The sequence below is a fragment of the Mercenaria mercenaria genome, chromosome 1 (assembly GCF_021730395.1).
Source record: "Mercenaria mercenaria strain notata chromosome 1, MADL_Memer_1, whole genome shotgun sequence".
Lineage (NCBI taxonomy): Eukaryota > Metazoa > Mollusca > Bivalvia > Venerida > Veneridae > Mercenaria > Mercenaria mercenaria.
Window position 1 is genome coordinate 10,544,338 of NC_069361.1, and position 25,758 is coordinate 10,570,095.

General features: G+C 34.4%; 1 protein-coding gene across 4 annotated transcripts in view; it reads left to right on the forward strand.

The window, feature by feature from the left end:
* Positions 1 to 18,417, forward strand: part of LOC123545007 (alpha-actinin, sarcomeric-like) — a 62,508-nt gene extending 44,091 nt beyond the window's left edge. For 3 of the 4 annotated variants that reach the window (XM_045331218.2, XM_045331219.2, XM_045331217.2), the window contains exons 11-22: positions 161 to 290; positions 1,602 to 1,693; positions 2,000 to 2,108; positions 2,435 to 2,497; positions 2,936 to 3,013; positions 3,619 to 3,774; positions 8,540 to 8,824; positions 9,762 to 9,815; positions 10,072 to 10,140; positions 12,263 to 12,421; positions 13,103 to 13,261; positions 15,994 to 18,417. In XM_045331218.2, the coding sequence (XP_045187153.1) occupies positions 161 to 290; positions 1,602 to 1,693; positions 2,000 to 2,108; positions 2,435 to 2,497; positions 2,936 to 3,013; positions 3,619 to 3,774; positions 8,540 to 8,824; positions 9,762 to 9,815; positions 10,072 to 10,140; positions 12,263 to 12,421; positions 13,103 to 13,261; positions 15,994 to 16,152 (1,513 nt within the window). In that variant the 3' untranslated portion in view covers positions 16,153 to 18,417. Of the gene's footprint in view, positions 1 to 160; positions 291 to 1,601; positions 1,694 to 1,999; positions 2,109 to 2,434; positions 2,498 to 2,935; positions 3,014 to 3,618; positions 3,776 to 8,537; positions 8,825 to 9,761; positions 9,816 to 10,071; positions 10,141 to 12,262; positions 12,422 to 13,102; positions 13,262 to 15,993 lie in introns of all 4 variants that reach the window. The other variant, XM_045331216.2, reaches the window with a different exon arrangement.
* The last annotated feature ends 7,341 nt before the right edge of the window (positions 18,418 to 25,758 follow it).

Consider the following 25,758-nt stretch of genomic DNA (forward strand, 5'->3'; position numbering starts at 1 on the left):
TCCCAGTATATCAATTTCAGTTTGATCTTGTCACATTGTATTATTTACACCATGTATATTTTACTAACCATGTAAAGTTGACTGAGGCTTAAAGTAAGTATGTGTCTTTTCAAACAATGTTGAGTCTGTTCAGCAACAAATTGTGATGATATTTCTGTAGATTGGAGAGACTGGATCATTTGGCTCAGAAGTTCAAACACCGGTGTGAGATCCATGAGGACTGGGCCGAGGGTAAAGAAGATATGCTACAGAGTCAAGATTTCAAGAGATGTAGACTTAATGATGTAAAGGTAGGTATATCTATGACTTAACTTTCTGTTATACAATATTTGCAGCTAAGAACATGATACAGCATCAGTCAGCTGGCAGGATATATTCCAGCAGGCTGATGGATTTGCATAATATTTTTCATTTTTCACATAAAAGGGTAATACTATAAAAATTAAATATCTTTACAGCCGGGTATCTGTTCCTTACAGTATATTTTTCACTTCAAATAAAATATTTGAAAATAATAACTTCTTGGTACAGAAAATTGAACTAAACTGTAACAATATTGTTGTTTGCCTTGAAAAGTTGTGACATCATTTCTGTTTACAATCATCAATTTCGTGCACCTTGTTTTCTTTTGATAAAATTTGATGGAAAAAGGATATTTTAACATTGAAATGCATAATAAAAAGAGTAAAGTACTCACTAAAGCTTGCCTTACAGTTTTTTTCTTACACTTGTCTGCTATTCTAATATAGTCACTACTGCAATAGTTAGCTCTGAGTTCAGGACCTGTATCCATCTGGACACTTAAGTACAAAATTAAGACTTGAGAATTTTCTATTTGCCTTATAATGACAGTGCAGACTTAAATGAAACCTTATATACAACCCATATAGTAACAAAGTTTCAACTGTAGGAAGTGTCAATAAATAGTCTGTCCTGATAAATTGTACACTCAGTTTCAGACACACAACAATGATGATTAATGATCCAGGTTACTGTAAATAGGTTCTGCTAAATGAAAATTACATATTTCTATGTTGATATTCGGTGTCCGTAAGTCAATAATCAGCGGCATGATGATTGTGTGTACTCAGTGCATAACACTATTTTATAATGTTCCTAAATAGTCCTGGTGATATGTTCTAATGCAATTTCTTAATACCAAGATCTTGCAGTTGTTGCATTTTATCCTGTAATTTAAGTTTTTACAGTGTTACCATTGATTTAAGTATTGAGGTAATTGGAGGTATGGCACATGTTCAAATATCTGAAGATCACTTTCTGTTATTGTGTACTTTTTCTGTAGGTAATTACTTATTTTATTGGTAATGAGTATATTAAAGACTTCCAGGTACCAATTACTAAGCTAATTTTACTTGGTGCCATCTGTATTTGTTATTTAAGAGCCTGTTGTGTTGTATAGATAATGAATATATAGCTTTTGCAATGTCCTGTATGAGTTCAGTCCCTTTAAACATTAGGTTAAACCAGATGATGATATAAACTTATAAAGTTTCAAAAGTTTTCTTACAAAATAAGTCAGTCCTGTGAAAAATAAACCTATAGTACATGTATTATTGACTGTTTATTGATGTGTATTACAGGCAATGAAGAAAAAGCATGAAGCATTTGAAAGTGATCTAGCAGCACATCAAGACAGAGTAGAACAAATAGCAGCTATAGCACAAGAACTTAAGTATGTTCCTTCATGCCTAGGCATAGAAGTCGTGACGGATAAAAAGCAGAATATTTAATACAGGAAAAAAACATTAAAATTAAGACCAACTTATAATAAGTCATAATGTTATCATTAATGATTTTACTAGATTATATATACATGCAGGAAGAAAATTACCTGTGGTTGAAAACTTTCAGAGCATTGGCCCTATGGTTAGAAATTAAAAGAGTACTGTAAAAGCATAAGGTGAATTATTGAATGCTGGAGTTCAGTTGAAACATTGTTGAAACACATTTATATTTAATATGATGTTTTGTATTTCAGTGCTTTAGAATATCATGATATAGTAGCTGTAAACAAACGTTGTCAACTTATCTGTGAGCAGTGGGACAGACTGGGCACCCTTACTGCATCAAGAAGGACAGCTTTAGATGTAAGAATCTTCTAAACTATATTGATCACATGAGCAGGCATATGAGTTTCTCTTTCTGTATGTATGACTCTTGTATTGAAAAAATGTTGACAGATTCAAACAAACTTCTTTTACAGTCTCTACTTTACCTTCAGACAGTTCACTATAGAATTAAGTTTAAAAAATCAGAAAAAGGTACCAGCTAGTTAAGTAATGATAACCAGTTTCCTACCCATTAAAAGTAGGAATCAGGGGATTAATGCTGTTCAGTGTTTGTAGGTGTCTCATAAGCCAGTTCGGCCGGAACTTTCACAATACACACTTTATTTTACTTTTCTATGTTTCAGGAAGCAGAAAGTATATTAGAAAAGATAGATTCACTTCACCTGGAATTCGCTAAACGAGCAGCAGTAAGTCAGATCCTTAATATGACCAGTTTTTAGCTGTTCTTTATAGCATAGTAATATTTGGTTTTACTGTAAAGAGAATCTGTTTACTGTTGTCATAGAAACATATCATATTGATACTATAAATCGGGAGCTTATCAGAAAACGGTTGTAAGTTTCTCTTTTATTTGATTGAATTATGGCAGATTTCCACTCATCCATCATAATTGGAATAAATAACTTTATAATTGATAATATTGGAATAAGATCTGTCTTGATTAGTCCAGTCATTTTAAACATCAGAATGTTCCTTCTAAAGTGATTCTTAATACCATAAAAAATCTGCACTATTAGTGCTTCTTGATACATTTGAATGTTTTGCAAACATTGCCTGCCCATTTTTTGTCGCATTTTTGAAAAATATGAATAAATGTTTGAATAACAGAATTGTTGTGATTTCAGCCATTCAATAACTGGCTGGATGGAGCCAAAGAAGATCTGTTGGATATGTTCATTGTACATACGACGGAAGAAATACAGGTTTGAAATTGGATTTATATTTGTAAATTTTGATTCAATCTAAAAATTGATAACTTTGATGTCATATGTCACAGTTTCAGACTTTACTCAAGATTCCTAAGAAAATGTGTAAACAGCGAGGCTAGTTCAGTAGAGTATTTTAATTTCAATATGAGGCCTTGGGTTTAAGTCGTGGTCAGATTACACTTTCTTCTCACCCCGTGACATTGAGCACCCAATAAGAGGATGACTGTATCACTTGCCTAGTCCTAGGACATTTGTAGTATATTACTCGAAGAACTTTGAGGAAGTATGTCGTGGTTTCAGACAAGTCACAATTTAGGAAGAAAATGTGTAAACGGTCCAGTCAACTCGGTCAATAGAACATTGGAACAATATTTGGAAGCCTTTTGACGCTTAACTCTGGACTGGGTCTTGCTGCACATTCTTCTCACTGTTTGACAGTAACGCATGCTTTACTTTCAAATTTTTATATTACATGAATGAACTTCCAGAAGAAAAAAAAAACATTGATTTCATTTAAGTTTTGAATGTTCTAAACATACAGCAGAAATCAACTGGAATCCAAGTACACATGATTTAAGTGGAAATGCAATATTTTGTAGGAATTGTTTGAAGCACATGAACAATTCAAATCAACTTTACCGGAGGCAGATAAGGAATTCAATGCAATCATGCGTCTCGCCCAGCAGGCACAGTCACTCTCATCTTCTATTGGCATTGCCAGCCCAGAGAACCCATACACAACAGTCAATCCACAGGTATATCTACTTACTACATTACAGTTAGGAAGCTTGTGGTGAAAATTACACTATCTTTTATTTTAGTTGCTAAGTAAGATCTTGTCACTGCACTTCTGTCTGTGTTGTTACCAGTTTTATAAAAGTATTTTTTGTCTTATTCATGCATATTTATAAGACTTCAAGGTTATATATTATAGAAATATTTGTGGGAGACTAATAGATTTCATGGTTGCTTAAATCCACTTAATTAAACTTAAATGAAGAAATAAAATCCACATTAATTTATTAAACCAGGAATTTATGTCCCAGTGAAATAACTTAAATTACCAAATTGTTGTGCTATTTGACAATGTAAGTTTGATTACAGAAACTCATAAGATATAAGGGAATATGTTAGGAATTGAGGTTTGTTATATAATACATGTTTTTATGATAAAATGTTTGAACTGCCTCAGAAAGACAGGAAGTATCAGTGACATCATCAGTTATGCTTCTTTTATCTGAAAATTAGGTCTTTTAAATGATGCTTATTTGTTTATATGAACCATGCTAAGCTAAAATGTCCTTTACTGGTGACAGTTATAGTTCTGATAATCTACACCTGACAACACCAGTGCTATTTACCTGTGACTGGGAATGGTGTTTGTAGTTTCATGTTTTAGGCTGAGAAACTACTGCTGTTACTTGCAGATATATATATGGTGGGCTGTTTCATAAAAAAAAAACCGTATAAATGACATATTAAATATAATTTTTGCAGTATAGATATTTTTCTAAAACTGTAAAATAAGGGCTTTTGTAGTGTTCATGCAGAAACTAGGAACTAGTGTCTTGGAATATATTATCCTAGACAAAGTAAATTTTATGATATTTTACTTATAAATTTTATTTGTGTTGTGATGACAACTGAAATTCGAAACAAAACCTGTATCTTGAAAAGACAGAGGTTTATACCTAAAAGGCTCATGTTATTTTTCAGTAAAATGTTTTCTATTCAAACATATGGTGTCCAGTATAGTGATATAGATAATTTGTTGCATGAACAACATGCAACATACATGCTATGCACGACAGTGACATATTGCTTTCTTCACATGTCTTTAAATGCATTTAGTGGCATACTTTAAAACATTGTAACTGGTAATATAGTAAAGATAACTTCAATTTTTCACATTTTAATGTTGAGTTTTTCGTCAAGAATACAAGTTGCGTAATGGAAGGGCTCATATATATATATATATTAAAGGACATTTGTTGGTTTTGGACCATATATAATTGAATTGCAGAACCTTGTTTAAGCTAGTCTTTCTTAAAATGTACTTGGTTCATCAAAAAGCAGAGCTTTTGATTCATGTTCAGTTTGGTGTTTTATATAGCTTTGTGAGTTTTTATTTGTAGAGGAGACAATTTTATTGTTTAGAAATAACTTGTCCTGATAAATGATAGTAGTTTGAAATGCACACATGGAAATAACTCTGATACCATGTAAATAATGCGCTATTTATAACAAGTTGATGCTGTTTAATATATCAACAGCAGAAAGATTATAGGAAAACTTTTTGTTTTTATTGCTGAAATAAATGAAGAAGTCACTTTAAATTTATATACGCTAATGTCATATTTTGTTAAATCTGATGTTAAGTTTTACATGGTATCATTTCTGCTAGAGACAATGTTCTTATTGTTTGATCCACTTAATCCATACAGGGGGTTTCTGCAAATTGCAGCTTTATTTTACAGGATCCAGATGTAAACTATACTTTATTTTATATCTGAGGCCGGTAGAAGGATCTTATTGAAATTGAAAAATGTCTTTAAAAATGTCAATTTTATTGCCAAAAATAAATTCTTGCATTGGAAAAAATGGGAAAATCACTATTTCAGGAAAAAAAAAGAAAAGAAATTTTACAATTTTTTTTGCACAGAAATGTTCCTTTTTTTTTGCATAAGATAACAGTCTGTTGACAAATAAAGTCAGAATACCCCCATTGAAATAGATTTTTGACAATAAATTCTGAACTAATCAGATATTTTGAAAATTGAAAGAATGTAGAATGATTTGCATCAATCATATTGATTGAAATCAAGGAAAACCCTTGTTAGAGAGACGGTGGATCAAACAGTTGGTTTTATTTGCAGCATTATTTTTATATACGCATGGCCGAATTCATAATGCATAGGTTCCATTATCCCTTTTATTAAGTTAAGGTCAGCTCGACATCTGGTATACTACTTCTAATACAGCAATGCAAAATGTTATGTGGAACTACTATTCAAAAAATGTTTGTAATCTTGTCTCGGGACTCTTCTAGTTCTGATTTAAAGATATTGTGTAATTAGTTAACATTTTAGGGAAAGAAAAAATATGATTGGCTTATCTATATTGTATGAAATTAAAACGATTATCATCATATACAAAATATCTAAGAAGTATCAAGACAGAGGGTCTTAAAATATTTGTATTTATTTGTCAAAACTGTTGTTAGGAGTATTATCCAGATAATACAAGCTGACGTGAGTTTGCAAGGACTGTGTTTTGTTTTCCATTATGACTCATCATACATATATGTTTTTCATGCCTCTGCTTGGATAGGAGGTTAGTATTGCGCAATCATCTATGTTCACTATTTACTATTAACATGTATTCATATACTCATTTTCAGCATTAATAATGTGGTTCTGTTTTCCAAGTTGCTATTTGAAAGAAAAATACTTTTAACATCTTCTGTTCATATAAAAAAACACACCAGCTCCACCTACGATTAGGGTGGTTAAGTCGTGAGTTTCTTGTGGAGAACAAGTTTGTACTGGTGCAGAATCTATGAACACTGGTAAGGTTCTTAAAAGAAATAATCCTTGAAATAAGCATCAGCCCCATATCGGCCAAGCAATAAAATTTTAACAAATATGGTAATGAAACATGTTTTCTGTATAGTTACACAGAAAACAGGACCACATTTTGCACTTCACATAAAAAGATTTTCCACGTGGTAGTGATACCAAATCCACATTGCTTAAAAAAAGCTGTTCCTCTGTTACTGCTTACAATGTTAATTGAGGAAAAATCAGCATACGGATATCATTTGTTTGCTTAAAGATGATCTTCCAAACTTACCCAGAGTTGAAGCGTAATGTACGCTTTCAAATGTGGTGGTTGTTTTTGCTGTGAAATGTTGCTTCAGTCTTTAAAAACTCTGGCTTTTACTACCTGCATGCTTGATGCTTCTTCAAAAAATTTACTTCCTCAAAAAAAAAATACGGCACTTTTAAGGCGAAAAAATTATGGCACTTTTAAGGGAAGTCAACATTTGGAAAATCTTTAAATGTTACATCAGTAGGTAAAGGGAATTTCTTTGACTTGTGTATAACACTACTGTCGGTCAGATTGATATTGTACATGTGTTTTCTTGTAACATGGACTTCAGTAGATGTATAAAAATGTGTTGTGGTGTTCTTATTCTAGAGTGTGTATGATATAACATTGTTCAATACTAAAATACAAAGTAACATTGGAGAAGAGGTTGTTGATATTAATACATGTAAATAGTTGATGTCTGCATCAAAAACTTCTTTTTTAAGTGCAAGCCAGTTTGCCGGTAAAGACAGGTTTACTAGCCAGTATGTAAATTAAAAATATCACACATCTATGAGTTGAACAGTAAATATTGTCATCATCAGGAGGGTATTGCCAACCAAGGCAGATATTGACAATATTTCTGTTTCCACCAAAAGCAATGCACTACTTGTTTAACATTATACAAAACAAAAAGGAAGTGATTTTTAATTGCCACATTTTACAGACTTCAGAAACTTTCAGAAAAAAATGTTGGCAATAAAAATCTGGTATAATAAACTATCACAAGCCTGAGTATATTTACTACTTTGAAAATTTAAAAGTTAGGATGGTTTTGAGGAAATAACAAGTTCAAGTAAAAATTTATTGGCTTGAAGGCCTAGCAGTTTTTGGTGTAGAGTTTTGTGAATGAGGATAGTCTTAACAGAATGCTCTAGCATTGATTATAGTTGTATTGTCTTGACTGTCTTCTGTGCTTTATTTAGCACCAGCATGCTCTAAAAAGGCATTTTTTGCTTCATTATTCAACCATCTAAATTCAGAATTTGCATTACACTGTGAATTTTGGATTTATTGATATTTACTAAATTCATTGCAAGGAAAAAGGTAGGCATAGTAACAACTTAAATGTAAAAATAATTTTTAGGGATTTTCAATATGAATTGGATCTAGTGCTTTTTAAGTTGACAGAGATACCTGTACCTTAAAAACAAAATTTGAATAATTTTGGTATACTGTACCTAGTATATGTTGTAAAAATGTCAACTTGCTAAATTTCCTCTGGTTTTGGAGTTACTGTATGTAAATTTTCAAAAAGTGATGTAACAGTTCTTGTATGTGTATACTATTAAAACCACTGTTCTGCACGTGCTATAGAAAAATGGAAGTTTGGAGAGAAAGACAAACTTCAGTTTGTTACTGATGCACACTCAATAAATGAATAAATTAACTACCAGCATGTACGAAATTTATGATGTTAACCCAAGAATGTTGATAAAATATTGATATTTATATATTACAGTGCGTAAACATTTAAAATAGCTGTGCATGGACACATAATTTCCAGTAGGCATGAGAAGTTAGAAGAATGCAATATTAAAAAAAAAAGATACAATATAACTTCTGTTTTTGTGTTTGCCAAATTAATATCTATGTCTTTATGGAAAAAAAGAACATAATTAATATGATACCTGTACTGGTTATTTCCAGGATATTTCTAATAAATGGGGAGATGTACGACAGTTGGTACCACAGCGTGATACCGTACTATCAGGAGAGATGGCCAAGCAGCAGAAGAATGAACGATTGCGACGTGAATTTGCTCAAAAGGCTAACGTTGTTGGTCCATGGATCGAGACACAGCTTGATGCTGTTGCATCCATCACGATCCAGATGAAGGCATCTCTAGAAGATCAGTTGAACAAACTACACCAGTACGAGAAATCTGTGCAGCAATATAAACCTCATATGGATGACTTAGAAACAATCAACCAGGTATAGTGTCACTCTCATAACATTGGAAAGACCAGCTCCTCTGTAGATTTTCATAACAGTACTTGTCTGAGTTACCTTAAGCTCAACGTGTATCTATGTCAGCTTTTGCTTTTTTCCCCCAAGTCTTAAGACAAGATCTTCAACATTATGTGAAAGAATTTTATCACACTTTTAATAAGGTGAGAATTTAACTTTTTTGCTAGTTGAAATGTCAACTTTACTTGCAATTTTGTTTAACAGTTTTTGCTACAGATTTTGTATATTATAACAGATGGTCATTTTTTTGCTGACATTTTGCAGTCACAAGAAATTTTATTTTTTATGATAAATTGTAGATAAAATATAACCATGTAATTAAATCATGCAAACCATTCAGAAGAGTATGTACACTGTGTGAAAACATAACCAGTTGATGCATTATGTGTAAAGCTGAAAATTGAAGAAATATGAACTGTTCTGTTTCTCTTTTTTAAACCCCAAAAGTTTTGTGATCTTGGGTGAAAGTTTCTTCCATTTTGAAAATGTACTGTGCAAGTTTAAATTCAAACTCTGTGTAATGTTCATTACTATGGATCAGAATTGTTTGGCCAACTTTGAAATATTTAAAGTAACTTCCTCTATAGTTTGTAAGATTAAATTGCTTGTACAGTTTATTTATTCAGTATTTCTTTAATGAAAAAGACTGTGTGATGGGAATTGAAAAGTCATTTGTATATTCAAGAGCTAAATTTGTCCAATTTTATACAGAGAAAATGGTTTTTATAAAAATAAAGTATTATACACTGTACAAGGTTCATCAGTTCTTGACAGTCTTTCAAGATTGTAGGTATATTTAAGATAATTGCCATAAAGGTACGTAATTGTATTGTTGCAAAAATGTCTACTTGATAATTATTGATATATGCAAGATGTTAAACCATTTGATGATATACTTCAGGAAGTACAGGAAGCTATGATCTTTGAGAACAGATATACACACTACACAATGGAGGTAACTCTTTCTCCTTATTTATTATCTCCCCTGGTTCACACTCAGCTGTGATACTGTTGTACATGTAGCTATTGTTATTATATACTTTTGTTCAGATAACCTTTAATTGCTGGTGTTTGTTTTTCAAGTTCAAGCACAGTATGAAAATTTGAGCATAAAAAATGAAAGATAAACTTATTATTGCCAAAACTTTTATTTTTCCGCTTTAAATATGTTTTTTTTATAAACTATTGTATCGAACTATTGTGTGTTTCAGACATTGAGAGTTGGCTGGGAACAGTTATTGACAGCTATAGCTAGAAACATCAATGAAGTTGAAAACCAGGTTAGTATATACATGTGTTTATCTTTCCTTCTAGAGTTAATATTAAAAAAAGGTGGTTAAGGTGTCGGTCAATTAACCCGGGGGTCATCAGTTAAAGCCCTACTGGTGTCACGATCACGCCTTCTCATAAGACACTAGTACTGATTTTTCCAGGAAGACAACTCAAGAGTGGTTCAAATAAGCGTGAAGCTTTCATCACAATCGAGCTAAAATAAATTAGTATAAACTAAAAAGGTGATAGCAAAATTAGAAGGTATTCTCTTTAATGAATGACTGCGATAGATTACCTAATTACAATGGAAGAGAAATGAAAACAGCCCATGGGCAGGAAGTGACAGGTTTACCTGCTGATGGTGTGAAACATAAGCTTGTATCACACTTAATAAAAGCAAATGGATAGAAGCCTCCATATATTTTAGATGCAATCTTACTGATTATAAAGGACAGTATTATCTATTAAAGGCCAGAAGTTTTCAGTATAGGATTTTACATAAAATTACCTGTCAGTATAATGCACAGTAGATAACATGTAAATGGTAATAATAAACAGGAAGATATTGATTTATTTGACCTTTAGGGTATAGTTTTTATATGCCTTGTTTTGACCCACCTGTTCTTAAATAATTCATCAATGTCAATTAATCACTGAGCAGAGAAAAGACAAGAGCCATCTAAATGATGTCTTTGATTAGAAAATGTCACTACATGAAATAATCATAAATGGAAAGATAAAAAAGCTGTAGTGAAGAGACAGTGTGATGTATGAACAATAATCTGCTTGATGAATCAGATAAGGCTGGTTTATTAAGGGTGTTAAAACTGGACTAAAAGGAAATTATTCTTGATCAGTGTTAGGTGATGATCAGTACTTTTTTAGATAGTGTAATTAAGATGGAAGTGATAACATGGGACATTAAGAATATATATATATAAGACAGTGAAAGTGTGGTTCTATGTCAGAAGGAATAGTTTACTGTAGTGAGAATTTACTGTTTAAGTTAGGATTAACAAGAGACAATGTATTCCTATGATGGTTATGATCTGTCTACACCACCACCATTGCCACCAAGGAAATGTACATGTTCTTGTACATGTGCTGCTAGCAGGAATAATTCTATGAATACAAGCTATAACTTGAATAATAACAGTTACATAAACTATGGTCTTGATGAAAGTTTCCACTCTGAGGTACGATTTTTGTAAGAAATGTTTCTACAGTTTTATGAAAAGATTCTTTACGAAAATGTTGCTTTGAAAACAGGACAACACTATATGATAACTGTAAACAATGATCAAAATTTCCAAGATGATGTTACAGTTAATTGTTAAGAATTTCATTTTCAAGCATTCCATCTTCCTTTTTTGGCTTTTTTTCATGTCAATTTAATGGTTTCAAATATTTCAGAAATTTGTAGATATATATATAGATATCATACATCCATTCATAAATTTTGCTTCTTTGCATTATATTTATGGGTTCAACACAACTACCTGTTAAAAGGCATGAGTATATGAAGTGCATAATGTATTCAAATTTATTATTCTTTATTGTCATGCCATATTTTATTATATGAAAGTAATGTAACATGTTAGGTACTTGGATTTCTATGCTATAGTGACTCTGTACTTCATTCCGTCAAAATGTTGGTATTTTACATGAGATAGTATCGTCAGTTAACTGTTTCATGTTTCTATTTTGGATGTTATTGTCAAGATGGAATTTGTTTACATTTTTTTGGCATTGTATTGCAGTATTTTGTACATTGTTGACATTTTTCGCATGCTTTGAAGTTTAGTTGCCATGAAATTTATGGGAACTTTATACTAGAATTAAAATGTAGAGCTACAAATTTGTACATTTGCAGCTTCTGCTTTAATATATATCAATTATTGTGAAATAGATAAATTAACTTTGATGGTAAAAATATACTAGATCTAGGATATTTAAAGTTGATAAATGAACTCGGAGGATAAAAATTCGGAGGTAATAAGGGTTATAATATTGTGCAATGAAGTTACAGAGAATAGAAATGCGGTTGTTTGGAAAATGGATTCTGCTGAATTTTGTTTGGAAAAATTGGGATTAGTTGTGTGTGTATATATACATTGTTTGATATTTCAGATCTTGACTCGTGACTCTAAGGGTATCAGTGAAGATCAGATGAATGAGTTCCGTGCCTCGTTCAACCACTTTGACAAGAACAGGACCCGTAGATTGGAGCCAAAGGAATTCAAGGCTTGTCTTGTCAGTTTAGGTTACAATATTAGAGAAGATAAACAGGTCAGTAATCTTTACACATACTTACATTTTGTCTCTCCTTCTAGGCAGTAGATGTCACTTTGTTGAAATCACATACGTATTATTGAAAAGAAAGAAATATTATTGATTACACTTGCACAGATGCCATTGAAAATTGAAAATGTTGGGAAGAATGTTCCTCTTTGAAATTACTAGATGGACTGTAAAGTAACGATCCCACTACATATTTCCTCTATACCTTGCGATGGTAGTAGATTGCTCTCTAGGATAATTCGTAATTAGTCTTGGACGGCAGCTCAACTGATCAAGAAAATTGCAAAATATTAGATCTTAAAATTAACTTCTATGTATTTAATTCCTTTTAATTTGGATTTTGGGCATTAAGTTTACAAAGTTCAAGACTGTTGTTATTTGGGATTTCTGCAATTCTTTTGTCCTGATTTGAGAATCATTTTGTGTAAGTTTTCTAATAGTTATATTATTCATGACTTTGTTTAAGACAAATGGAGATTGGTGGTGACAGGTGTAACAAATATATATATGTAGGAAATTTTCTGCGGGTATACATCTGTTAAGAAATGTGATTTGCTCCTGATCTTGCAGTTCCTGCCTGTATTGGATAATTTAACATTAATTAGAAATAAGAAATTTTCTTTAATAATCTTATGCAAGTTTTATGAGGAATGTTGTTGTTTACTACAGGGAGATGCAGACTTCCAGAGAATTATGTCTATAGTAGATCCTAACCACAGTGGGTATGTAACGTTCGAGAGTTTCCTGGACTTTATGACCCGGGAAACGGCAGATACCGACACTGCTGAACAAGTCATGCAGTCTTTCAAGATCCTTGCAGGAGATAAGGTATACAACAGTATATACATTCTACTGTTTATAAGTTTATTGGTTTGTTGCATCAGTGAAAGATACAAAAGTAACTTGAAAGATGATGTGAATCATATGTATGTAATTATTCTGGTTGCATACTGCCCACTAGTGTCTTGTTCACTGAGATGATGTCATGCTTCCCAAACTGGAGATAGTTTTAAATGATGTCAGAATTGCATGTAAATTGATTGTCATATAAATGTTTCAGCTTACTCCACTCTGTAGTGTTTAGGTTAATGTGTTTAATATTTATATGTATTATGACTGTTTTTAGCTCACCTGTCACAAAGTGACAAGGTGAGCTTTTGTGATCGCGCAGTGTCCGTCGTCCGTCCGTGCGTCCGTCCGTCTGTAAACTTTTTGCTTGTGACCACTCTAGAGGTCACATTTTTCATGGGATCTTTATGAAAATTGGTCAGAATGTTCATCTTGATGATATCTAGGTCAAGTTCGAAACTGGGTCACGTGCGGTCAAAAACTAGGTCAGTAGGTCTAAAAATAGAAAAACCTTGTGACCACTCTAGAGGTCACATTTTTCATGGGATCTTCATGAAAGTTGGTCAGAATGTTCATCTTGATGATATCTAGGCCAAGTTCAAAACTGGGTCACGTGCGGTCAAAAACTAGGTCAGTAGGTCTAAAAATAGAAAAACCTTGTGACCACTCTAGAGGTCACATTTTTCATGGGATCTTTATGAAAGTTGGTCAGAATGTTCATCTTGATGATATCTAGGTCAAGTTCGAAACTGGGTCACGTGCCTTCAAAAACAGGTCAATAGGTCTAAAAATAGAAAAACCTTGTGACCTCTCTAGAGGCCATATATTTCAAAAGATCTTCATGAAAATTGGTCAGAACGTTCACCTTGATGATATCTAGGTCAAGTTCGAAACTCGGTCACGTGCCATCAAAAACTAGGTCAGTAGGTCAAATAATAGAAAAACCTTGTGACCTCTCTAAAGGCCATATTTTTCATGGGATCTGTATGAAAGTTGGTCAGAACATTCACCTTGATGATATCTAGGTCAAGTTCGAAACTGGGTCAGGTGCTGTCAAAAACTAGGTCAGTAGGTTTAAAAATAGAAAAACCTTGTGACCTCTCTAGAGGCCATATATTTCATGACATCTTCATGAAAATTGGTCAGAACGTTCACCTTGATGATATCTAGGTCAAGTTCGAAAGTGGGTCACGTGCCATCAAAAACTAGGTCAGTAGGTCAAATAATAGAAAAACCTTGTGACCACTCTAGAGGCCATATTTTTCATGGGATCTGTATGAAAGTTAATCTGAATGTTTATTTTGATGATATCTAGATCAAGTTCGAAAGTGGGTCACGTGCCATCAAAAACTAGGTCAGTAGGTCAGATAATAGAAAAACCTTGTGACCTCTGTAAAGGCCATATTTTTCATTGGATCTGTATGAAAATTGGTCTGAATGTTCATCTTAATAATATCTAGGTCAAGTTCGAAACAGGGTCATGTGCGGTCAAAAACTAAGTCAGTAGGTCTAAAAATAGAAAAACCTTGTGACCTCTCTAGAGGCCATACTTATGAATGGATCTCCATAAAAATTGGTCAGAATGTTCACCTTGATGTTATCTAGTTCAAGTTTGAAACTGGGTCACGTGCCATAAAAAACTAGGTCAGTAGGTCAAATAATAAAAAACCTTGTGACCTCTCTAGAGGCCATACTTTTCATTGGATCTGTATGAAAGTTGGTCTGAATGTTCATCTTGATGATATCTAGCAAGTCAAGTTTGAAACTGAATCAACTGCGGTCAAAAACTAGGTCAGTAGGTCTAAAATTATATAAATCTTTTGACCTCTCTAGAGGCCATATTTTTCAATGGATCTTCATGAAAATTGATCTGGATGTTCACCTTGATGATATCTAGGTCAGTTTCGAAACTGGGTCATGTGCGGTCAAAAACTAGGCCAGTAGGTATAAAAATAGAAAAACCTTGTGACCTCTCTAGAGGCCATATTTTTCATGAGATCTTCATGAAAATTAGTGAGAATGTTCACCTTGATGATATCTAGGTAAAATTCAAAACAGGGTCACGTACCTTCGAAAACTAGGTCAATAGGTGAAATAATAGAAAAACCTAGAGACCATATTTTTCAGTGGATCTTCATGAAAATTGGTCAGAATTTTTATCTTGATAATATCTAGGTCAAGTTCAAAACTGGGTCACATGAGCTCAAAAACTAGGTCACTATGTCAAATAATAGAAAAAACGATGTCATACTCAAAACTGGGTCATGTGGGAAGAGGTGAGCGATTCAGGACCATCATGGTCCTCTTGTTATTTTGTTTTGGTAATGTAGAAGAACTTTTGGCTACCTGTCAGGGGAAGGAAAAGTTGTCCGGATAAAATATCACCTGACCTTTTCCCTACAGAAAAAGAAAGCTCTGCATGAACATTGTAAATATTGTGGAATATATTTAAGAATAATGAATGATAGGCAAAATAAAATGATCTTGCCAAATGTAAGAAAAGTGTTTTCCCAAGCCTTGGGACAGTATGGATAAGAAACCACACTAGCGATATATTTTATGTTAACTGCTGTACCTAGGGTCAAGTAAATGCTGTTCCTAACAGGCAGGCATGCTAGATCCAAAATTTTGAATTTAGCAACAATTCTCCAGTTTATTGTTAAACAGAATGCCTCTACATAACTTTTAACTAAATGTAATTTTCCTTTCAGCCTTTTATCACAGCACAGATATTAAGACAAGAGTTGCCTCCCGATCAGGCTGAATACTGTATCCAGAGAATGGCCCCATACAGTGGACGTGACTCGGTACCAGGTGCTCTAGATTATATGAGCTTTTCTACAGCACTGTATGGTGAGAGTGACTTGTGAGAATGTTATAAACTATAGTGCCATTCACATCCTCTGATATGGTCGTAGGTCATCACCGGACTTGTCGTCTGTAATTGCTTCTGTAGCATAGGAAGAGCTGGAGTTCTCCCCCTTTGGACCTGTCCTTCATGCATATCATATGACCTGATTGGTGTGTTGATTGTGAACTTCATTTTAAAAACCAAACTAAGTGATAAAAATGTGCAGAGATAAGCTTAAACCAGTAATGACAGTTGAAAAATGGAAACAGTGTATAAAGTGAGAGCAAGAGCGGTGGATAGTAAGGAATTTTTTAGTTTTACACATTTCACCATACATTTTAAACGTTATATACAAACTGATGCATGATTAATAGGGTTTTAAAAGACAGAACAGGCATCTATATTGCAGAAGTGTTTACAGGGAATTTAATGGTATACCACATATAGTCATGTTGTGGTGTAAACAAACATCTATGCATGGATTGGTACTTTACATCATTGTATATTTGATTGTAACCTTCCAAACCAGTTTTAACCTCATGTTTTTGTTAAGCCATCAACATGTATGATAAAAACCTGTATAATACAGCTCTATTCGTTATTTGTATTTTATGTTAGGATTTTTTTATAATTCACTCACTGGCAGGACTTGTAAAGTATCCAATAAAGAAATTGTTTGACCAGTCTCACCCACTCTGCTTGAACGTTTTCTTTAGCTGGCCAGATGGCATTATATTTTAATGTGTTATGTCAGTGGGTTGGTTTTGGTGTTTTTATTGAGAAGAGATAAAATTTGTACCAATTTTGGAGGCTGTTACTTTGGGAGTTATACCATCTTACCTGGGCTATTCAGCTGCATTATAATTACATACATACATACATACATACATACATACAAAACCAAAGTAAATGTTCCAGTTTTGGTAAAGACTTTATTTCTTTATGATACATTTCAAAGATTAAAATTGACATTGACTCGTAATGAATCAATGATGGTTAAAGCGGTATATATCACAATTTTACTTGTTTCCTAGCTTACATATTCTCTGCTTTTATGATAGAAATGAAGTTAGTATTTAGTTATTTTCAATTTGTTGTAAGATATTCACTCTGTAAATAATTTATATAAAGCACTGCCACTCTCTAGCTTGTAACATATAGCTCTCTAATGGGTCTTTTTACTTTACTTTACTTTAAGTTAAAGTATTTCAGTTCTATAAATGAGACAATATTTCTGTCCAGTTCAGTTTCCCAGACAGCTTGGTTAAAAATACTGTCCGTACTGATACATACATAGAAGCAGGCCTTGGCTCTTTGTAGAAATGTGCAAATTGCATTTCAGCTGTAATTTATTACTACAAATTAAAGAATTTACAGTGTTTTGATAGAAATTCTTCATATTTGATATTTTTCTGAGAATGTTGATCTGATAAGTTTCACTGTCATTAGGCATAATTTTATGCTTGAATTACGAAGAACTTTCTCTGGGCTTGGAGTTTAGTGTTTAACCTATATATCCGTGTTAGAGTGTAATCTGTTAACATGCATCTTCCTAACACCGCAGTTTATGATAGGGATGTTGTATTAAGGGTGTATTTACTTTGCTGTATTAGTTTATTTTACGATAGGTATACTCTATTTAACTACCGTTGGCTCGTGTGATACTGTAGTCCAAACATTTATCTCTTAACTTATAATGAAAAAAGTTCTGTGCACAGAGTGTGTGTATGTGATTGTATAAGTTTAAAGTAATGGTACAGCTACCAGACTAGAGCTTTCACTACCATCGAAGCTCTGGGAAAATGAATATGTGCACTGTTATATATGCTATTATTTTAACCATCACATTTAAGCGGGACTCGATATAAGAAAGTTTGCTACCTGTACCGTTCATAAATTTGTAGAAAGATATACACATGTTCGGAACTTCTAACATACAATATGCCCTTTTTGAGAACTCTCAAGCCAAAATGAAAAAAAGTGCCTGGATACAGCCTGTTTTGTCTTGGACTGGTATTTTTATTGTTAAACTGTATGGTGTTAATCAAAACGTTAAGACAATATTTTTATTACTCTGTATTTTATAGTGAAACATTGACATTACTCTGTTATCATCTTTCCTCATTGATATGGCTGCTGATGATTGTCCTGTTAACATTCATTTTTTTGCTTATGCTAATAAATACATAGGTACCCATTAGCCTATTTTATAATGAATGAAAGAAATCATGACTTAACCAGTAATTTAAATTGGAATAAAATGAAATAAAAAACATAAAAGGTATTATGTCTTTCTTGTTTCTTACAGTGTTAAAATAAAACAAAGTCAGTCTTGAATGTAACAAGAGATTTAAAGTTGGGGTAATTATGTCTCCCAGTCATATTGATTTTTTTTTCAATTAAAACTTACAGGAGTGATTGGTGTTAAGCCTTACTGTGCGTATATTTGATGTGTTCCAGTTCAGTGATTTTAAGTGGAGTCTCCCTTGATTGGTAGTATTAACCTTGTCCGACCAACTGCCCGGCTACCACCAGGAGGAATTACACCAAACTTAAAATTGACCATTGCCAACTTAAGTTCATATTCCAGTCAGCTTAGCTATGGCCCTTCATTTGTCAGATTTTATTGTTCTGGCTACATGTCTTACACCATTAGGCAAATTTTTAGCAGAGCTTTGGTCCTTGTCATATTTTACTGTGCTTACACTACTTGGCATAATTATACCACTGAGCTGAATTTCACCAAACTTTGGGAGTGGTCAGTGTGGTGTGTAGTGTTGCACATCATCTGCATGTTCAGATTTAGTGATATCAGCAGAGTTGTGACCCTTGATTTGTCAAATTCTATGATGTCTGTGCTACTTCTCTACTATACTGCTGGTTAGAATTCCACCAAACTTCATAGGAGTTGTCTGTGCCAAACCTAGTTGTGTATATTGTTTGAATGTGATTGTTTAGTGTTTTTTTCACTGAGTTATGGCTCTAATTTTAGGCATTTTTCAATGTTTGCATGTTAAGTGGTGAAAGACACTTTTTTTGTGTGAAAAAAATCACTAGTTGCTCTGCCCTTCTTCAGGTTAATATATAGGTTATGGCCCTTCTTTGAGGTAAAGCATTTGATTTTAAGTCATCATTGCTTAAGATTTAGTTTTTATACCCCCGTCTCTGAAAGAGCGGGGCGTATTAACACCCGCGGCGTGCGGGCAGGCAGTTGGCATCCAAAGCATGTCCGCTGTCATAAGTCAAACAGTTTTCATCCAATCTTCACCAAACTTGCTGACAATGTTTGTGGTCACAATATCTCGGCAAAGTTTGATAACCACCCAAATCGCCCCAGGCACTCTTGGATTATGGCCCTTGAATTACTCGAGAAACCGTGAATTTAGCCTCGTCCGCTCTCTTTAAGTTTAACAGTTTTCATCCGATCTTCACCAAACTTGCTGACAATGTTTGTGTGCATAATATCTCAGCCAAGTTCGATAACCACCCAAATCGCCCCAGGCACTCTTGGATTATGGCCCTTGAATTGGGCCAGTGTCGATGACGGGCATATTTTGTGACAGTCTGTCACTCTTGTTTTCTTTGAGATTTAGGCTTTGATATTTGGCAGTTTTCATTGATATTTGGCAACTGCTGTTTTAGGGTATTGATTGTTGATTTAAAGTGCACTTGTGCTTAAAAAGAAGGTTCAAATTTCTATTCGACACTGGTACCCTGGGATACCAGATAGATTGTAAACTTTAAAACCACTTAAGCCTATAGCAGGTGTCATATTTACCTACCAAGCATATATTGTAAGTAATCACCCAGCACTGAATACAGTTTGAACCTTTTACAGCGAAAGGAACAGATCACCAGCTCGAATCGTCCGAAAAAATTTTGTTTACGAATTCTTACAATAATAGTAAATTTGAAAAAACCAGCAAATTTGATTAAACTGCTGAATATTAATGTGGCAGTATCTTGACTCAAAGAAACCTCTGAGTGCTTTTAATTTTTCATGAAAAATGGTGTATATATATGTATCCAATCTTATTGAAAGATTTCTTGTTTTTATGCCCCCTGGGCATAGTGCAGTTGAGCTTTCCATCAGTTTGTCCATTTGTAGGAATCAGACTGCCTATTGTGAACATAAATGACCCGAATTAGTTCAAACTTGCACTCGATTATCCTTACGGCAAGTCCTACAAACTGACTTATATAAATGACATTGACCCTCATATTACCTTCACCTTAAAACCTTTAATAAAAAAAATTTTTGGTCCTACAGCCCACATAAAATTACCCAATTTAGTTCATGCTCACTCTCAACAAACCTTGTGTCAAGACCTTCAAACTGACCTATATATAAATGACCTTGACCCTCGTATGACCTACATTTCAAACTTAAAACCTTAGTAAACTTCAGTTTTTTTGGCCATACAGCCCACATAAATGACATAGTTTAGTTCATACTTGCTCTCAACAAACCTTGTGGCAATACCTACAAACTGACCTATATGTAGATGACCTTGACCTTCAGCTGTCTATACAAACCATTTGCCAACAGCCCACATAAATGACCTGATTTAGTTCATTCTCACACTAGACAATCCTTGTGGCAGGTCCTACCAACTGACCTATATATAAATGACAGTGACCCTCATATGATCTTTATTTTCAAACTTAAAACCTTTATAAACAATATTTTTGGTCCTACAGCCCACATAAATGACACAATGTAGTTCAAACTCACACTCAACAAACCTTGTCACAAAACCTACAAACTGATCTATATATAGATTACCTTGACCATATGATTTTCACCTTTACACTTAAAACCTCAAAAAACAACATCTTCGGTCATACACCCGAGTCCTGAGGGCATGATTTTGCGTATTGAAAATGCAGCTCCTTGTTCCTTTTTCGTTGCACCGCTGATTACATATATTAATTTATGTTGAAACAAAGGATATAAATTGTGATGTTTATAAGGGTATTTATTTCATTGAGTTAGTTGTAAGTAATTACAATAGCTCATTGGTAGTGTGTAGGATTCATATTGGGGAGAACTGGAGTTTTAATCTTGAAGGTTTTATGGTTCCTATACCATTGCAGCTGTTCTGGTATCCTTTGGATTTCTTGGACATAGCTTTAAATGCTTATCCACAGAAACTTTCAAGTAGATGTATGAAATCTTGAATCCACAAACTTAAACACTAGAATGTGGTTTTCTGGGGTATGCTTTATTTACAGTCGTTCAATAAAAACGGTTCAACTTTCTTAAACTTGTTCTATTTTAACTTATTTCCTTGAATCAGACAGAGTTAGCTATTATTTGTTGTGCTAAGTTTTATACTTAAAAAGGATATTAGTACTGATATGGTAAAAAAGTGTTTTTATGCCCCCGAAGGGAGGCATATAGTTTTTGAACCGTCTGTCGGTCTGTCAGTCTGTCTGTCTGTCAGTCTGTCGGTCTGTCCGCAATTTTCGTGTCCGGTCCATATCTTTGTCATCGATGGATGGATTTTCAAATAACTTGGCATGAATGTGTACCACAGTAAGACGACGTGCAGTGCGCAAGACCCAGGTCCGTAGCTCAAAGGTCAAGGTCACACTTAGACGTTAAAGGATAGTGCATTGATGGGCGTGTCCGGTCCATATCTTTGTCATCGATGGATGGATTTTCAAATAACTTGGCATGAATGTGTACCACAGTAGGACGACGTGCAGTGTGCAAGACCCAGGTCCGTAGCTCAAAGGTCAAGGTCACACTTAGACGTTAAAGGATAGTGCATTGATGGGCGTGTCCAGTCCATATCTTTGTCATCGATGGATGGATTTTCAAATAACTTGGCATGAATGTGTACCACAGTAAGATGACGTGCAGTGCGCAAGACCCAGGTCCGTAGCTCAAAGGTCAAGGTCACACTTAGACGTTAAAGGATAGTGCATTGATGGGCGTGTCCGGTCCATATCTTTGTCATCGATGGATGGATTTTCAAATAACTTGGCATGAATGTGTACCACAATAAGACGACGTGTCACACACAAGACCCAGGTCCGTAGCTCAAAGGTCAAGGTCACACTTAGACGTTAAAGATCATTTTTCATGATAGTGCATTGATAGGCATGTCCGGTCCATATCTTTGTCATTCATGCATGGATTTTAAAATAACTATGCATGAATGTGTGACACAGTAAGACGATGTGTCGCGCGCAAGACCCAGGTCCGTAGGTCAAAGGTCCTAAACTCTAACATCGGCCATAACTATTCATTCAAAGTGCCATCGGGGGCATGTGTCATCCTACGGAGACAGCTCTTGTTTAAAATTCAAAAAGCAACCAGCACAACATATGTTAATAAAAGCAAATAAGAAAAAGAAAACAAGAGCACCGCCTTGCGGGTGCAGATGCTCATCTGATTTTTTTGTCTCTGTAAAATAGAAATATTGACCTACCCATGGTTTTCAAAAGGGGCCATAATTCTTGCAAAAAGCAATGCAGAGTTACGGTACTTGCTGTGCAGTGTAAGCTTTAAATAGCGAATAACTGCTCCAAGTTTTAAAGCACTAGCTCTGACTGTAAAGGAGAAAAGCTGACCCAAACAAAAAAGGGGCCATAATTATTGCAAAAAGCAGGATCAAGTTATGTTTCTTGCTGTACAGAGTCAGCTTTTGATGGTGAACAAGTGTTTCAAGTTTCAAAGCAATAGCTTTGATTGTTTAGGAGAAAAGCTAACCTAAACACAAAACTTAACCAAGAAATCTGATTTTCTAAGTCCAAATGGGGCCATAATTCTTGCAAAAAGCAGGATGGAGTTATGTTTCTTGCTGTACAGAGTCAACTTTTGATGGTGAGCAAGTGTTGCAAGTTTCAAAGCAATAGCTTTTATAGTTTAGGAGAAAAGTTGACCTAAACATAAAACTTAATACGTCGACACCGACGTCGATCAAGTGATGACAATAACTCATCATTTTTTTTTCAAAAAATCAGATGAGCTAAAAAAGAAACAAGAGGACCATGATGGTCCTGAATCGCTCACCTCTTCCCACATGATCCAGTTTTGAGTATGACGTCGTTTTTTCTATTATTTGACATAGTGACCTAGTTTTTGAGCTTATGTGACCCAGTTTTGAACTTGACCTAGATATTATAAAGATAAAAATTCTGACCAATTTTCATGAAGATCCATTGAAAAATATGGTCTCTAGAGAGGTCACAAGGTTTTTCTATTATTTGACCTACTGACCTAGTTTTTTAAGGCACGTGACCCAGTTTCAAACTTGACCTAGATATCATCAAGGTGAACATTCTGACCAATTTTCATGAAGATCCATTCAAGGGTATGGCCTCTAGAGAGGTCACAAGGTTTTTCTATTTCAAGACCTACTGACCTAGTTTTTGATCGCAGTTGACCCAGTTTCAAACTTGACCTAGATATCATCAAGATAAACATTCAGACCAACTTTCATACAGATCCCATGAAAAATATGGCCTTTAGAGAGGTCACAACGTTTTTTCATTATTTGACCTACTGACCTACTTTTTGAAGGCACGTGACCCACTTTCGAACTTGACTTAGATATCATCAAGGTGAACATTCTGACCAATTTTTATGAATATCCATTCACAAGTATCGCCTCTAGAGAGGTCACAAGGTTTTTCTATTTTTAGACCTACTGACCTAGTTTTTGACCGCACATGACCCTGTTTCGAATTTGACCTAGATATCATCAAGATGACCATTCAGACCAACTTTCATGAAGATCCATTGAAAAATATGGCCTTTAGAGAGGTCACAAGGTTTTTCTATTATTTGACCTACTGACCTAGTTTTTGACGGCACGTGACCCACTTTCAAATTTGACCTAGATATCATCAAGATGAACATTCAGACCAACTTTCATACAGATCCCATGGAAAATATGGCCTCTAGTTAGGTCACAAGGTTTCTCTATTATTTGACCTACTGACCTAGTTTTTGATGGCACGTGACCCACTTTCGAACTTGACTTAGATATCATCAAGGTGAACATAATGACAAATTTTCATGAAGATTTCATGAAAAATATGGCCTCTAGAGAGGTCACAAGGTTTTTCTATTTTTAGACCTACTGACCTAGTTTTTGACCGCACGTGACCCAGTTTCGAACTTGACCTAGATATCATCAGGATGACCATTCAGACCAACTTTCACACAGATCCCATGAAAAATATGGCCTTTAGAGAGGTCACAAGGTTTTTCTATTATTTGACCTACTGACCTAGTTTTTGATGGCACGTGACCCAGTTTCGAACTTGACCTAGATATCGTCAAGGTGAACGTTCTGACCAATTTTCATGAAGATCTTGTGAAATATATGGCCTCTAGAAAGGTCAAAAGGTTTTTCTATTTTTAGACCTACTGACCTAGTTTTTGATGGCACGTGACCCAGTTTTCGAACTTGACCTAGATATCATCAAGGTGAACGTTCTGACCAATTTTCATGAAGATCTTGGGAAATATATGGCCTCTAGAGAGGTCACAAGGTTTTTCTATTTTTAGACCTACTGACCTAGTTTTTGATGGCACGTGACCCAGTTTCGAACTTGACCTAGAAATCATCAAGATGAACATTCAGACCAACTTTCATACAGATCCCATGAAAAATATGGCCTTTAGAGAGGTCACAAGGTTTTTCTATTATTTGACCTACTGACCTAGTTTTTGAAGGCACGTGACCCAGTTTCGAACTTGACCTAGATATCATCAAGGTGAACGTTCTGACCAACTTTCATGAAGATCTTGTGAAATATATGGCCTCTAGAGAGGTCACAAGGTTTTTCTATTTTTAGACCTACTGACCTAGTTTTTGACCGCACGTGACCCAGTTTCGAACTTGACCTAGATATCATCAAGATGAACATTCTGACCAATTTTCATGAAGATCCATTGAAAATTATGGCCTCTAGAGAGGTCACAAGGTTTTTCTATTTTTAGACCTACTGACCTAGTTTTTGACGGCACGTGACCCAGTTTCGAACTTGACCTAGATATCATCAAGATGAACATTCTGACCAACTTTCATAGAGATCCCATGAAAAATGTGACCTCTAGAGTGGTCACAAGCAAAAGTTTACGGACGGACGGACGGACGCACGGACGGACGACGGACGACGGACACCGCGCGATCACAAAAGCTCACCTTGTCACTTTGTGACAGGTGAGCTAAAAATGAGTTATTCCATGTATGAAGAAAATATAAATTGATATTCCTCTACTTTACAGTCTGCACTTGAGGAATTAGCACAAGTTTGAAACTGGGTAATCTGGGATCAAAAACTAGATCAGTAAGTCAAATAATTGCACTCTAATGCCACTTTATCTACCTGATTTACCTTTTTTGTAATGACTACCCAAGAAATATGATGGACACATAGTAATTACAAACATAATGATGCACTAATTCAACAGTCTGTAAGTAGACCATTCAGTTTCTGATCAGTAACTTAGAGAATGCATGTGGTCAGCAGATGACTGGTATTGATTTAGGGGTCAGTAGTTCAAGGATCAAGGTCACACTGACCTGAAGCCTGAAACTGGTTTCCACTCAATAAGGAAAACACATTTATGTTCACAGTTGTCAAATTTCATAGGATGACT